The sequence below is a fragment of the Piliocolobus tephrosceles genome, chromosome 13, assembly GCF_002776525.5.
Source record: "Piliocolobus tephrosceles isolate RC106 chromosome 13, ASM277652v3, whole genome shotgun sequence".
Taxonomy (NCBI): Eukaryota; Metazoa; Chordata; class Mammalia; order Primates; family Cercopithecidae; genus Piliocolobus; species Piliocolobus tephrosceles.
In genome coordinates this window covers 28,924,719-28,938,213 of record NC_045446.1, presented here as the reverse complement: position 1 = coordinate 28,938,213, position 13,495 = coordinate 28,924,719, and the positions used below count along the sequence as shown (strand labels likewise).

The 13,495-nt window shown below is 43.1% G+C and overlaps 1 protein-coding gene across 4 annotated transcripts in view; it reads right to left on the bottom strand.

Annotated features, from left to right (window-relative positions):
- PAMR1 (peptidase domain containing associated with muscle regeneration 1) overlaps window positions 1-13,495 on the bottom strand; it is a 104,826-nt gene that overhangs the window by 27,670 nt on the left and 63,661 nt on the right. For 3 of the 4 annotated variants that reach the window (XM_023185541.2, XM_023185540.2, XM_023185539.3), the window contains 2 exons: window positions 10,122-10,339; window positions 7,504-7,611 (listed from right to left, as the gene is read on the bottom strand). In XM_023185541.2, coding sequence (XP_023041309.1) covers window positions 7,504-7,611; window positions 10,122-10,339 — 326 coding nt within the window. The remainder of the gene's footprint in view (window positions 1-7,503; window positions 7,612-10,121; window positions 10,340-13,495) is intronic. The other variant, XM_023185542.2, reaches the window with a different exon arrangement.

Here is a 13,495-nt window from a genome sequence, read left to right as displayed (position 1 = left end):
TGGTAACATTAGTTTTCTTGGGGTTTCCCCAAATCTCAGAAGATTTCTGCTTCAGCTCCTTGGGGGTGGATAATAACTCTAAACTACTGGGGGAAATGTTCCCCAGTGGTATTCATAGCCAGCTTCTCAAACTATAAGAAATGTTTGCTATGAAAATGGCCCGAGCTAGGCAATTCTCTTCTGTTTAGCCTTGGGGATGAAGAGAATGACCTTGCAGAAGAGTCCTCGGCTGCTAAGCACATTTGAGTCCTAGCAGATCCCGCCCAGTTCATGGCATACTGGACACATGTAATAACTTTCATCATCACCATCACTATTACCAAAAACCTTGCTAGAGGAAGCTGTAGCTAGAAACTGCATGGCATGTAACATTCTTCTAAGGACTAGGAAAGGGCTAAGATTGGAATTGTTTTATAGTTTTGTCAAAAGGAGGGGAAAATATATACTGGATAGCCCTCTCTTATTTCCCCAGTGCCTGGTACCTAGTAGACACTCAAAAATGTCTAGCAGGGTGAATCTGTAAAGTGTATATGATCAAAGTATCTACTACATGGGAACATTGAGACAAATAAATGGACCACGTTACATAAAGCCCAGAGCCTGGCCTATATTAACGATAGACAGAATAATGACTATTGCTTTAGTACATGGATATCAACAAGAGTACCTTGCATTTTGCAAAAGGGAAGCTTTCATTTTCTGACACAGAAAGAGGGACATGTAGTTAATGTCCCACAAGGGGAGAGACAGGTGGTAAATATCCCACAAGGCAGATGCCTTTATGGAAAAGTGGGGCTCTATAACCATTGCCAACAGGCTGGTGTCTGTCTTGGATCCCATAATGTCAGGGATGCTTGTTTCCAAGAGAAGTTAATTGTGCTGTGCTCTCGCTGTTTGCACCCTTCTCTTTCAACCCTCAGTAGGTACAGAGTCCATCCCAGTTCTAATGAAATAGCTCTTAACCCAGAACCCAAATACAATCTGCCTGCCACATTAAGTCCTATCTCAGTGACCTCATCTGCCAAAGAAAAAGCCAAAAGGGCCTTGACAAGAATCAGACAGGTGCAAGCAAAGCCTTAGCAAAGCAATGGTGGGTCTGGCCCTTTCAACACTGATGGGTGCTCTGTTCCCAACTCTTGGAGGTAGTCTTGATGCATTGTTTAGATGGCCTCACCTTGGTATTTGGCTCTAGTCTTGGTATTTGGCTAGAATGCTGTCCATGCTGAAATAATTCCTGAGTAGTAAAATACACCCTTTATGTCACAATCCCCAAGCCTCTTGGCCTGCATGAGACATAGCAATGTTTTGGTCAAGAGGCCACAAGGCCCATGGAGCCCAGGAGAGTTCATACTAAGATGTCACTCGGGCTAGGTAGACCCAAGATCATCTAACAAGGATTGATCTAAATGAAAAGAAAACTTTTCACCAACATTAAAAAATAAAACAACCACACATACACACCCCCCCACACACATACCTTGGTAACTATAAAAGGGCAGCTTCTACTATGTTCAGTGACAGCTTTTGTTTTTTGGATCTAAATCCAAACGGGATGGCATCCCTCTGAATACACCAAGGAGGACATTACAGATTCATTTCATATTAGGGAGGGTGAATAGAGGAGAGACCCAAGTAATGTGTAAGAAGACAGTGGCCCTCCAGCTAATGGTCTTTCTGGGCTCCTCCAGTCTGCAAAGGTTCTGGGCTATCAAGAGCATATGGGTAATAGCCACAGATTCCTTGGGACTGTTCTCCATGGAATTAGCCTTATGCCCTTCATACCCTCTCAAGACAGAAGACAGATTGCTCCTTTGTTTTTCTCCCTGCCCCTTTAACAAAATACCAAAATGTTACTCTGAAGTCTTGTCTCCAAAATGACCAGCAGGGGACTGACACAGACCACACTAAATGAGTGACTAATAAAACCCCATGAGAAAAAGCGAGGCTGGCCAGATAATATGATGCTTTGAGCAACCTGCTCTGCAGTGTCCGAATCTGGTTTCTCCCCCACATTACTCTATTTGTCATTTCTAACAGCCCCTTCCCAAGGCTGTCCAGGGTACAGAGTCTCAGCATTCAACATGCCTAATGTGGGTGTCTTTTCCTGGGATCCAGTATTTCTTTACAACAATGACACTGGCAACACCTACTTGTCCTTTTAAAACCAGATCTTTCTTGCCTGTATGTTGGTGCAGTGGTGGCAATATTTAGTGTTTAGCAATGGCTTCGGGAGGTTTGCAAAAGAAACTCAGAAAGTCTTAGAAGAGTTTTCTTAAATCCTGGGACTTTGAGAAAGTTATGTCATAATTGTCTAGATTGTAGAAACTAGTGCTGTTGCCCTAATCCCTTATCCAGGGAATCCCTTACTTTCTGCCATACTTTTAAATGGCCGTAATGTGGAATCAGAAACAGTGGGATGGCTCCTATTACCCAACTCAGTGCCTTGTGTGGATCATCTCATCCCCTCCCTACAAACACCCTAAGAGGAATTTGGTATTATTTTTCTGGAGATTATAAATGGGGAAACTGAGGCTCATAGGAGCTAAATGACTCGCTCAAGAGCACCTGACTAGTTAATTGAAGACTCAGTGTCAAACCAAGGTTTTTCTGGCCACAGATTCTAAGGTGATTCTTCACCTTGGGGTGTACCATCCCCTGATGGACAAAGATGCACCTGTCTTCTGTGTATTAAGGATAAGAGAGGTCTTAGAACTGTGAAAAAGGAAGCAAATAATTCCATTTTTAAATGCCTCACCCTCAGAGATTTCAAAATACTTTGCAATAACTCCACCTGGACTGCAGTAGATGTATCTGTCCCTGATGGGAGAAATGACAGTTTACCCACTAGAGGTCTCAGTACATTCTCACTGGTTCGGCTTCATGTTTTTGTGAACATCCCAAAGTTCCTAATTGTTTATTCTGATGAGAAGCGCGGGTCTCCCCTTTGAAGCTAAAGCATAAAGTGTGCCTCTCAGCCTGAGCTCTTTTCTTCCTAGGCCTTGGGACAGGCCAGTGGGAACTTTCTGAGACTCCAAAACCCAAATGAATCCAGATTCACCATTTTTCTTTAATTGGTGGAGGCCGATTTGTTTTGCTCCAAGGCGCGTCAGAGCCTGCAGTGTGAGCATTGTGCCCCAAGAGTTAGCCCGTTTCATCGTCCTTCATTAGGATGCAGGGGGAAGTCCCGGCCCGTCAACTGGGCCGGGGGAACAAAGGCAACATGGAAATTAGAGCAGGACGATGAATCCCTTGCTCTCCACTTTTTCAAAACAAGATTCTGACCATTTACTCGAGGACCCATTTTGTCGTTGTGTTCCATACAAAGAAACAGGAAACTTCAGAGGGAAGAAGGGGCCCCAGTTTCCTACACGGTGGCCCAGGCAGGCTGGAGGTTGCTGACGGTGTTGGCAGGAGGCTAGCTTGGCCTCAAGGCAGAGGAGGGGGCTGTTCCCCCTGTTATGCTTCCGAGGAGGTCACCCAGGCACCAGGGGAAGTTTTTCCTCCTTCTGAAGCAATCTAGGGCAGGTGAGGCCTGGGGTAGCAGACCTTGAAGACTGTCCCATCGGGGCTCTCACACCTTCTTGACCGCTGGTAGTAGGCCAAATCTAGCTGATTATTTTGCATTCTTTAACCTGTCCCACAAAAGTCTGAAGGAGAAATTTCTCCCCAGACCAATGGAATTCCTTTGAAAATAAATTCATTTCCAGCTTGACAAGGATAGATCCTAGTTTCTGCAATGCAGGTCCCAAGTCTTATTTTGAGGACAGGTGTTGATAATGAATGGTTCCTCTTCTAAATTGCCAAAACCTTTTAGTGACCATAGTAGCTCTCAAAATCAAAATATGTGTACCCTTTGAATGAACAGTTCAGCATCTAAGAATTTATCTTACAAAAATATTTCTACGTATGAGCAAACAAATATATGTAAGGATATTCCTTGCAGTGCTCTTCATAATGGCAAAATACTAAAAGCAATATCAAGTCCATCTTAAGGACTTGGATGAATATATAATTATATTAATACATTCAGCCATACAATGAATACTCAGCAATCATTTTTTCAAATCAGTATAACAACATGGACAGATCTCGAAAAAATATCTGTAACATGGGGACTGAAAATAAATTGAAAAATTGTATGAATACTTAATCCACTTGTGTTTAAAACAAGGCTTTTCAACCTTGGCACTACTGATCTTTGAGCCAGATAACTGTTGTGGGGCCTGTCCTGTGTGTTGTAGGATGTTTAGCAGCATCCCTGGCCTCTACCCACTAGATGCCAGCAGCACACCACCTCACTCCTACAATTATCACAACCAACACTGTTTCCAGACATTGCCAACTGTCCCCTGTGGGTAGAGATGGAGAACAGAATCACCCCGGGTTGAGAACCACTGGTTTAAAATAATGACACATAGACCACTTAGGTTTGCATACCATAGGAAAAAAAGTCTAGAAGAATATCCACCAAGTTTCTTACAATGCTTCCACTGGGAACCAGGATTGTGCAGGAAAAAACAATGTTCTTTTTTTATTCTATATACCTCTGTACTGTTTGATGTTTTTGACATATATTTCTGCAATTAAGTAAAAAATCTACTTCTATTCCACTCCACTCACAGACATATACATACATAAGGAAAATAAAGAGACTAGCTTCTATCAAGAGAGTGCACATCGGAATTCTATTTGGAAAAGAGAAACAGATGAGCTCTACCTGGGAAGGGAAGTCCTTTAAGAGGACTCGCTAATGGGACATAATGGTAATCAGAGTTCATCAGTCAAGCATCTGGAGTCTCACCAAAACATACAGCAAGTGTCGTGTCTGAGAGATTGTGAACTAAATGGGAAACGTGAAATTATGGCCTCTGGTTTTGAATTTGATGGGGACCAGTGTCTTGCATTCTTTGCTTCAAATCACTCGTCCGCAAAACCGAGCATCTACCTTTCCACAAAGACTTGAAGAGATCATTAAAGCAGTACCTATGAAATGGTTTCCCCTCGTCAGATGTGGCACTGCATAAATGAAAGAATTCTCATTAATATTGATTTTGGTCATTAATATTGATTTTAAAGCTATTTTTTAAAAAAAGGGCCTAGTCTAATTTGGGCACTTAAGAGTTTGGGGAATCCCAGATGCTTGGGTTTCTTCCTAATTTCAAAATAATTCCCGCCAGGATTTTTTTAATTTGTTGGTATCCTCATGAGGAAAACAAGAAAATAAATCTTGTCACTCTCTTTTGCTTTTCTAACTGATAGACTGCTCTGGAAAAACTGCTAACAAAGGTTGACTCAGAAATTATAACGTAAACTGCCATAGCCACTTTTTGTGACGTGTCCCCCAGTGAGTTAGTTGAAACTCGTGCCAAATTTCCTAGAAGGAAAAACAAACCTGGATCTTATAGAAAACAGACAAACAAAAAACATTTAGTCCCCCCATATCGGTGCCAGTAAATGACATATCAGATATCCATCGGTAACACCTTCACCTCGCTATAACTACATGGCACTAAGGGAATTATGGCTTTTGAACAATATTTTGAAAACCAGCAAGGGAGAATTTTCCTGCCCATCTATGCTGATGTTTTAAAGTAATTTGAGACAGTCTGTGAATTAAATTATGAATCAGCTCATGGTGATATATTTTACATTCTTTTTTCATTATGTTTCTTTTTTTCTTGATGGAATAACAATGCTGAGAAATCTGTTTTGACTCACAAGCTACCCATGAATATTTTAATCCTAAGTTTTGGACCAATTTGTTTTTCTTTCCTAATTTGACTCAGCTTCTTAAAGGCATTTTGGCTTTATTTGGTGATATTTTACTTCTTTCCAATTCTACTTTTCTTTATGAAAGGATTGTGTAGTTCGTTCGTCAAGAAATTAAGCCTTTCCTCTTTTTGTTTCCTCCTCTGAATCCAAAGAGTGAAGCTCAGGATTTGCCATTGCCAAGAAACTAGAATCACTCTACATACAAATTCCTGAAGCCAAGAGAATGCAACATTTCCCTGCTCTGCCTTGCACGCAACATGGCAGGCTCAAATGAGGCAAGAACCATGAAGCAGAACAGCATTTTCTACGTCTCTAGCATAGTCACACTCAAGTCAGCTGTGCCAAACCAGGGCAAGGATGCTTTTAGTAGAAATCAATGGCACACACAGGGACCCACTATTGAAACCATGGTTTCCATTTGCATTGTTTGCAAGAAAACATTAGTGAAAATTAATTCAAAACATACACAAACTTTAGAGAACACTGCCAGACCAGGCTGTTAGATGACCAACAGAGCACCTGTGCATGCTAATCAGAAGCGACTGTAGTAGACATTGTTGGTGCTCTGCCCTCGGGTCTATTTTCAGTGTTTCTGTGGGCCCTTTTCCCCTCCCCATCCTATGGTATTTTACTTCCAATGGACTGTATCTGTGACTCTCTTTCAGGGAGCTGCTCAGGAGCTACTGGAACCACTTTGCCCACATGCATAGAAAGCCAAGTGTGCCCATGGTTTATGTCCTCCAGTCCCCCAGGGCAGCCTGTACCCAATGACTGATTGCTGTGGGGATATGAAAGCCCAGATCCCTTGCCTTAAAGCTAGAACATTACTCTAAAGAGTAATGTACATTCCAGATCTCATGACAGGTTAACACTGAGGTTGGTATTTTGCCTGAAATCGCACCCCTACTTGGCCTCCTTCCCTTCCCAGGCCAGCTTCCCACTCCTCTATCAGCTTCTCCAGGCAGCCTGTCCTTAACACTTCCCTTGTGTACACATTCTCAACTCACAGTCTGCTTTGGGGAAACCTACCTAGGACACTATCTGTCCTCCTTTGCTCTCCCCCAAATTCTTGTTCTTATGCACATCTCATTCCATGCTGACGGCTTCCATCTGTGACACCTGTTTTCGGTCTGGTAACCAAGGCCTTATATATGACATGTGTTAAAACATGACCATATAGTTTGTCATCCAATTCACGACACTTTGCCCAGGAAAGAGTATGCTACCAATAATTTTGCTCGGCAAAATGTATAGACTGAGATTATCCCTGAGAAACTGGAGCTGATGGTCACCCTAAATATCTACCCCCTCATTGCAGGGCTTCAAGATGTGCAATAACTCACACTGGAGTCTGTGAATGGTGCCTGGAGTATAAATCTAAACTACAGATCTTAGAATGGACAGGGATACAGACTGAGCCACAGGGAAGTTTGTTCACCTTCTTTCAGTTTTGAGCTCTGAATATTACTGGAGGCCATTGTATCTTTCTCAGAGATATTTGCAGCAAGTGAGGGTTGGAAATGCCAATGGACAAACCTAAGAAGTTGCAGACAACCTGACTCAGAAGCAGCTCTGCCCTCCTGAGAACTTCTCACTGGGAGTGTCCACACTATGCGCCATCTTGGACAGACCAGCCTAGACATCAAGAAAGAGTAGGCCCTGCAAGCTCTTAAAATCCTTCCATACCAGCCCCATCTGACGCCTTAACTCCCACTTAGGAAGCATACTCACGATTTTCACAGTGCTGCCCAGTATAGCCTGCCAAGCAGGCACACTTGTAAGATCCAGCCTTGTCAAGGACGCACGTGCCGTCATGGAAACAAGGGGATGAGGAGCATGCTGTAAGAGAAAAGGCATTCCTCAGTGCCACTGTGCATTGAGTTGATGTCTTCCGGCCCAGAGTCTTGATCAAAGTCTTTTAATTGCTTATTAAAGTCTTCTTGCAATGTTTTTTATTCCCTTTACTGAATTCATGTTATGATTATTTGAAAATGCCTAAAATAGATACTCATTAAATATCAAATGTTGGTGATATTATTTGATGTTTTTGAGGGGCCCAGAAGTATGCTTAATACTCCTATATTCTGAAGACCACAAGGCAATGCAAACAACAACATTAAACTGATGAAAGCAGAGCCATGCTTGTATCTCTCCCATAGGGATTTCAGTGGACGGAGATATCTTTGGGTAGCTGAAGACCATCTTTTTTCAAATAAAAGCTCAGCATCCTGGGTACTGGGGCAATACAACTGGAAGACAATCTTTATGACACTGTTGAAGGTATATTCAATAATTTCCAAACTTATATTCTGTAATCATTAGTCCCTTGAGATGTTGATGTGTTTTACTGAGGGTTCTGAGCTCAAATATGTTAGGGAAATGTTGCTTACTTTCAATGCTAATTAGCCAGATTTCTTTACTGCAGAACTTCTCAGTTCAATGCCCTAATATACATTGTGAGTTTCCTAATACACATTGTGAATTTCAAGCTCATTTGACCTTAAAGCATGCATTTAACAAGGCATCCTGGGGACTATTTTTCTACAGAAAATATTTTGAGAAACACTCATCTGTGTGTTATCCATCAAACCTACATTCATTTATCCCAATGTAGAAGTATATTCCTTGGCTCAGTTCAACAAATCTATCTTGAGTACTTGCTCTGTGGAAGGCATGGGAGAAATACAAAGATGAACAGGACATCTTATTTACCAGATTAAAGCTACTTGAAGAAAAGTATAAAACAACTATGACTTGAAGTATATAGTTAGTGTATTATGAAGAAAGAAGAGGCAATGCTACAAGACATTCAAAAGAGGGCAAAGTCATAGCTTGTTGGAGCAAGAGAAAAGATTTAGGAGAGGAGAAAGAATGTAGTAGGGACTGTGAAGGATGGATTTTGATATGTAGGTTGCGGACAGGTGACTTTAGCCAGAGGAAATATCTTGAGGGCAAGTGAACAAACGGGGATGTTTGAAAAATGGGAAGTGGTATTATTTGACAGCATTGATAAAACACAGGCCAGTATTGCCAAAGTTCTCCAAGGGAGGTTGAGGAGGTCATTTCAGAGGAGGAAGACATTCTCTTGACCGTCCCTCAGTCCCAGAGTCACAGACCGGCCAGTCACTGCTGCCCCTACCTGGTTTGCTGACTGTCCTAAGCCCCGACAGATGCATCTCACTTGGGACCTTGCTCAGCCTATACCTGCAGGGTGTCACCAAGAGATGAGGATTCAGCCACAGGCTGATCACAACACAGCAGCAAGGCCTCAGAACTCCCAGGCCCTGCACAGCTCCACAGGGGGCAGGCACAGAGACTGGAAAGAGCACCTGCTGAGACTTCCTGTAGGCAGCATACTAAAAGAGGGGTAGACAGGGGAGCAGGGTCTCCTGGCCTTGCTGAACAGACAGGACTGAAGAAACACTGATTATTTAGCCACCCACCTTCTTTCCTGAGACTTTCATGTCATACCCTATGAATAAGGAAACCTTAATGATCAGAATACCATTATAAGTTCTTTTTTAATTCAGTTTTTTTTTAAATCAAACTTCAAGCGTGTGTTTATTTTGTAAAACCTGATGCAATCTGATCTCAGAATGATGAGAGTGGGGTGATTGCTTAGGATTGAGCATTTTGTTCAGTTTGGTCAAATCCTACTTACTAATATGATCACAGCAAGGGTTATAGTCAGGCTTAGAGTTACTCATCAAGTCAATAACATTTACCATTATAGTCTTTTAATACCTATTTTATAGATGGCAAGCAGAGGGTAAGGGTATGCCTAGGGTTGGGCAGCTGTTGAGTTCTTACTATGTACCAGACTATGTTAAGCTCTCCATTTGTTCTGTCTCTCAAAGCCTCCTTAATGGAGAAGGATCTACTATTACTCCCTTATCACTATCATCATTCCCAATGATCACTATCATTAGGAAACAGAGGCCCAGAGGGGCAGAAGAACTTACCCAAGGTCACATAGCTTGATCTGTCAGAGATCTAAAGCCAATGCTCTCAACCATGAGAGGTCCCCTTGTGTGAGCTCTAGAGCCGAACAGCTTGGATACAAATCCCTGGTTCTGCCCCTATATCTGTGTGACCTCGGACAAGTCATTCAGCCTCTCTGTGCTTTAGCCACTGTATTTGTATAAGGGAGATAATTCCTAGTTGTGGTTCTGGGTAAACTTTTCTGAAATATACCTTGCTATTTCTTTTTTCTCAGTGTGTAGGCTGTTTCTGAGAACACAGTCGGCTAGGTTTTAATAAGTCTGAGACGAAGAAAGGAAGGGACATGGAAAGGAGGTATTTGTCTGGAGCAAGCCACAAAGTGCCACATTTGTCTCATTGGCCTTTACCTGTGATCTCCTCAAAAATGGCATGGAAGCCATCGAAATTCTTGGAGCCATCAGAATGGAAGAGGACGTGGAGTGAGGATCCCGTGCTCTGGACAGGAGCCGGCCGCTCGTTGCCACAGACACGTTTGATGATCTGGCCGTCACGGTTGTCTCCATCACGAACCTCAACATAGTCATACTGGCACATGTAGTCAAACTCCAGGCTCAACATGACAAACCTGCGGGTGGGCAGGGTGACAGAGGGAAGCAGATGGGTCCTGGAAGTCCTGAGACCGCTGGGCACATTCAAGGCCAGATGAGGAACAGACCTGAGGAACAGATGGTGTCATTGGCCTGATCTGATAGGAAAATGGTGCTCGGAGGTTGGCGAATTTCTCTTAGTGGAGAGGTATGTATCTGTGTACTGTTTGTATGTATATGCACATGCAAGTGCTTGCCCAGGTAGAGCAAGGTGCCATAATCCATGCAGAGAGTCTTTGCATGTGTTCGTCACTTTTCCAGGGCCCTTTTTCCTCCCAGTCTGCGTGGCTGGTTCCTTCCTATCCTCAGGCCTAAGCTTAAATATTCTCTCCTCAAAGAGGCTTCCCTGACCACTCTTTCCAAAGAAGATCCCTTCTTTTTCTCATAATGTAGACATACATTGTAACTTCTTATATTTACCTCCTTGGCTTTTTGTGTGTGGATGTGTGCCCTGTCTTCTCCACTAGCCTGCAAGTTACTTGAAGGCAGGGAGGAACACCTGCCTCGTTCCACGGTTTTCACAGTGTCCAGCACAGTGCCTGGCCTATGGAGATGCTACAGATATTGCCAAATATATGACTGAATGGTTACTTTATGGTAATTTTATAGTTTGAGAATGAAAAAAAGCTCATATTGTTTTGCAAGACTAAATGGGAAAACAACAACAACAGCAACAACAACAAAAAACCTCTGTACACTCTTCTGTTTGATGGAAGAATCAGAAGGTAATTATCCTCTAGGTGACGATAATTCTCACCCAAAGAGTAGACAAAGTAGTACCAAGTCAGAATTTCAGGGGTTAAGGAAACCTGATACATCCATGCTTATCCAAAAGGGGTCTTGGGTTTGAAAGCATTGAGATACACCAGATCGGAAACACAGAAGATGACATTAAGCCCCCGAGTCCAAAAGACAAGAAAAGCAGCAGCCACATCCCAGGGCGAGACAGCCAAAAGCATTTTTCCAGAATTTCCAAGGGAATACCTGAGTATCAAGTTCACAAAATGTGTATCTGTATCTTCTTCTCCACACTCTGGAGAAAAAATAGAAATAGAAAGGCTCATAACTACTGCCTAAAATGTTGGGAGTAGGGATATTTCTGCCAACTACAGTAAAAACCCAACACGCCAGCATTAGGGAACACTGGAATATAGTGACAAAGAGTATATTGATTTTAAGTGTTCTAAAAGGTGCTAATAACAAAGAAATCCAATAACTGAGTTTCATCAGTGTTTACTTCACAAAGGGTTGATCACAGTGCTTTTGGGGTGTAGGTCCTGTGAACTGCATTTTGTACAGCCTGCTCTAACATCTAAGAGGACACCTGATTTCTTATCCAGATGCCACCACGCGCCCACTGTGTGTGTTAAGGAATCAGTTTCTTCTCTTGGCCTTGATATCTTTGTCCACAGAGTAAGGAAGAGGCTACTACCTGACAGAAACCACAGTTTTTCCTGAAGCTGAAGAGACATTGCAACTATATTTGCATTCATGCATTCATTTGTCCTTTTGTTCACTTACTGAACACATATTTCTGGAGGCCAGCTCTGTCCCAGACACTGTCCTAGGTGCTGTCAGCATTGTAGTGTCCCAACTACCAACTAGACATGTGCCAGCCCTCACGGAGATTAATTCTGGGTTAGAAGATAGATAATAAGCAAGCAGACTAAAAAACAAGGTAATTTTAGAGTGCTGAGTGCTACGAATCAAATTAACCAGGTAAGCACATGAAAAGTGACTAAGGTCTTAAGTTTCTGATGCAATGTGGTCAAAGAAGCCCCCTCTGAGGATGTGCTAGCTGGGCAGAGGTTTAAATGATGCAGTAGAGCCAGCCATGTGAAGGTCATGGGGGCAGAGTGGTCCAGGCAGGGGAATCTGTAAGTGCAAAGGCCCTGGGGCAATGATGAGGTTAGCATGTTTGAGGAACTGGAAGAAAGCCAGGGATGCTGCAAGGTGGGTGAATGAAGGGGAGAGTGATAGGATCCGAGGCCAGTGAGGGGAGCCTGCAACCGATCTTGTGTGGTAAAGAAACTAGCTTTTACTCCAAGTCTATAGGAAGCCACTGAAAGGTTTCAACAAGGGGATAATGCAGATTTTAAAGGCTCCCTGCAGCCACTCTGCAGAGAGGAGATGGCAGAGCTGGCAGGAGTGGAAGCCAGGAAGCCAGTTAGAAGGGCATGACAGAATCCCAGTGGGAGATGGGCGTGGCTTGAAGCAGAATGGTGACAGTGGTGAGAGAGAGCTGCGGATAGACTATTTTTCAAGTAAGAAAATAGATTTTGTGGTGGTCTGGTGGTAGGTGAAGGAAAAGGGGTATCGGGGACACCTTCTGGGCTTTGGGGCTGAACATTGTGTCTATACTTCCAAGTGTTTCCATCATTATTACTATCCCTAGCCAGGTGCTCCAGACCTAACTTGAGGAAAAGAAATCCACACATTTCCATGCCTCCCTAAGGCCCTTTCCTGGGCAGCTAATATGCTGCTCAATCCTCCACAGTTTTGCTATTTTAGAATTTCCTTTTGCATCTTGCATTTTGGAGACGCTCCTGAGAGGCCCAGAGGGGACCATTTTTCTTGGTCCCTAAGCTGCTGAAATATTAACATGCAGCATTTAACACCTACTTTTGTCATCCCCGCAGACTCAGCCTTGAGCCCACTGGGCAGAACAGTGTGGTTCATCACTTGTGCCTTGAGCCAGCCTTCCTCTAGGAATTAATGAGACTCATTCCCAACCCCAGGTCCTCAGGAAGTAGAAACACAATCTGTCAAGGGCTAGTTTTGAAGAGGAAGATTGAGAAGGAGACCTGTTTTGCTGGATTTTTCTAATTCAGGGTACCATGTTGCCCCTCCTGGAGGACAGAGAGACATTCAAAAGCCAGGTAGCATGTGTTAACCTCTGTGTCCATTTATCCACCCAGAAAATACTTAGTGAAAGCCTGTGCCCTAGCGGATCAGGGATTTTAAATCCATTCACTGTCACCACAGGGTTAAAATGAGAAGAGCTAAGTGGACAATGACCCTAGCCATTCTAGGGGTGAGTGAGGAAAAGGGGAGGTGTTTTTCAGGAGAGAGAAGATACACTGGAGTCAGAAAGCAGTTCTTTCGGCATTTATTCATGCAACAAGTATTTATCA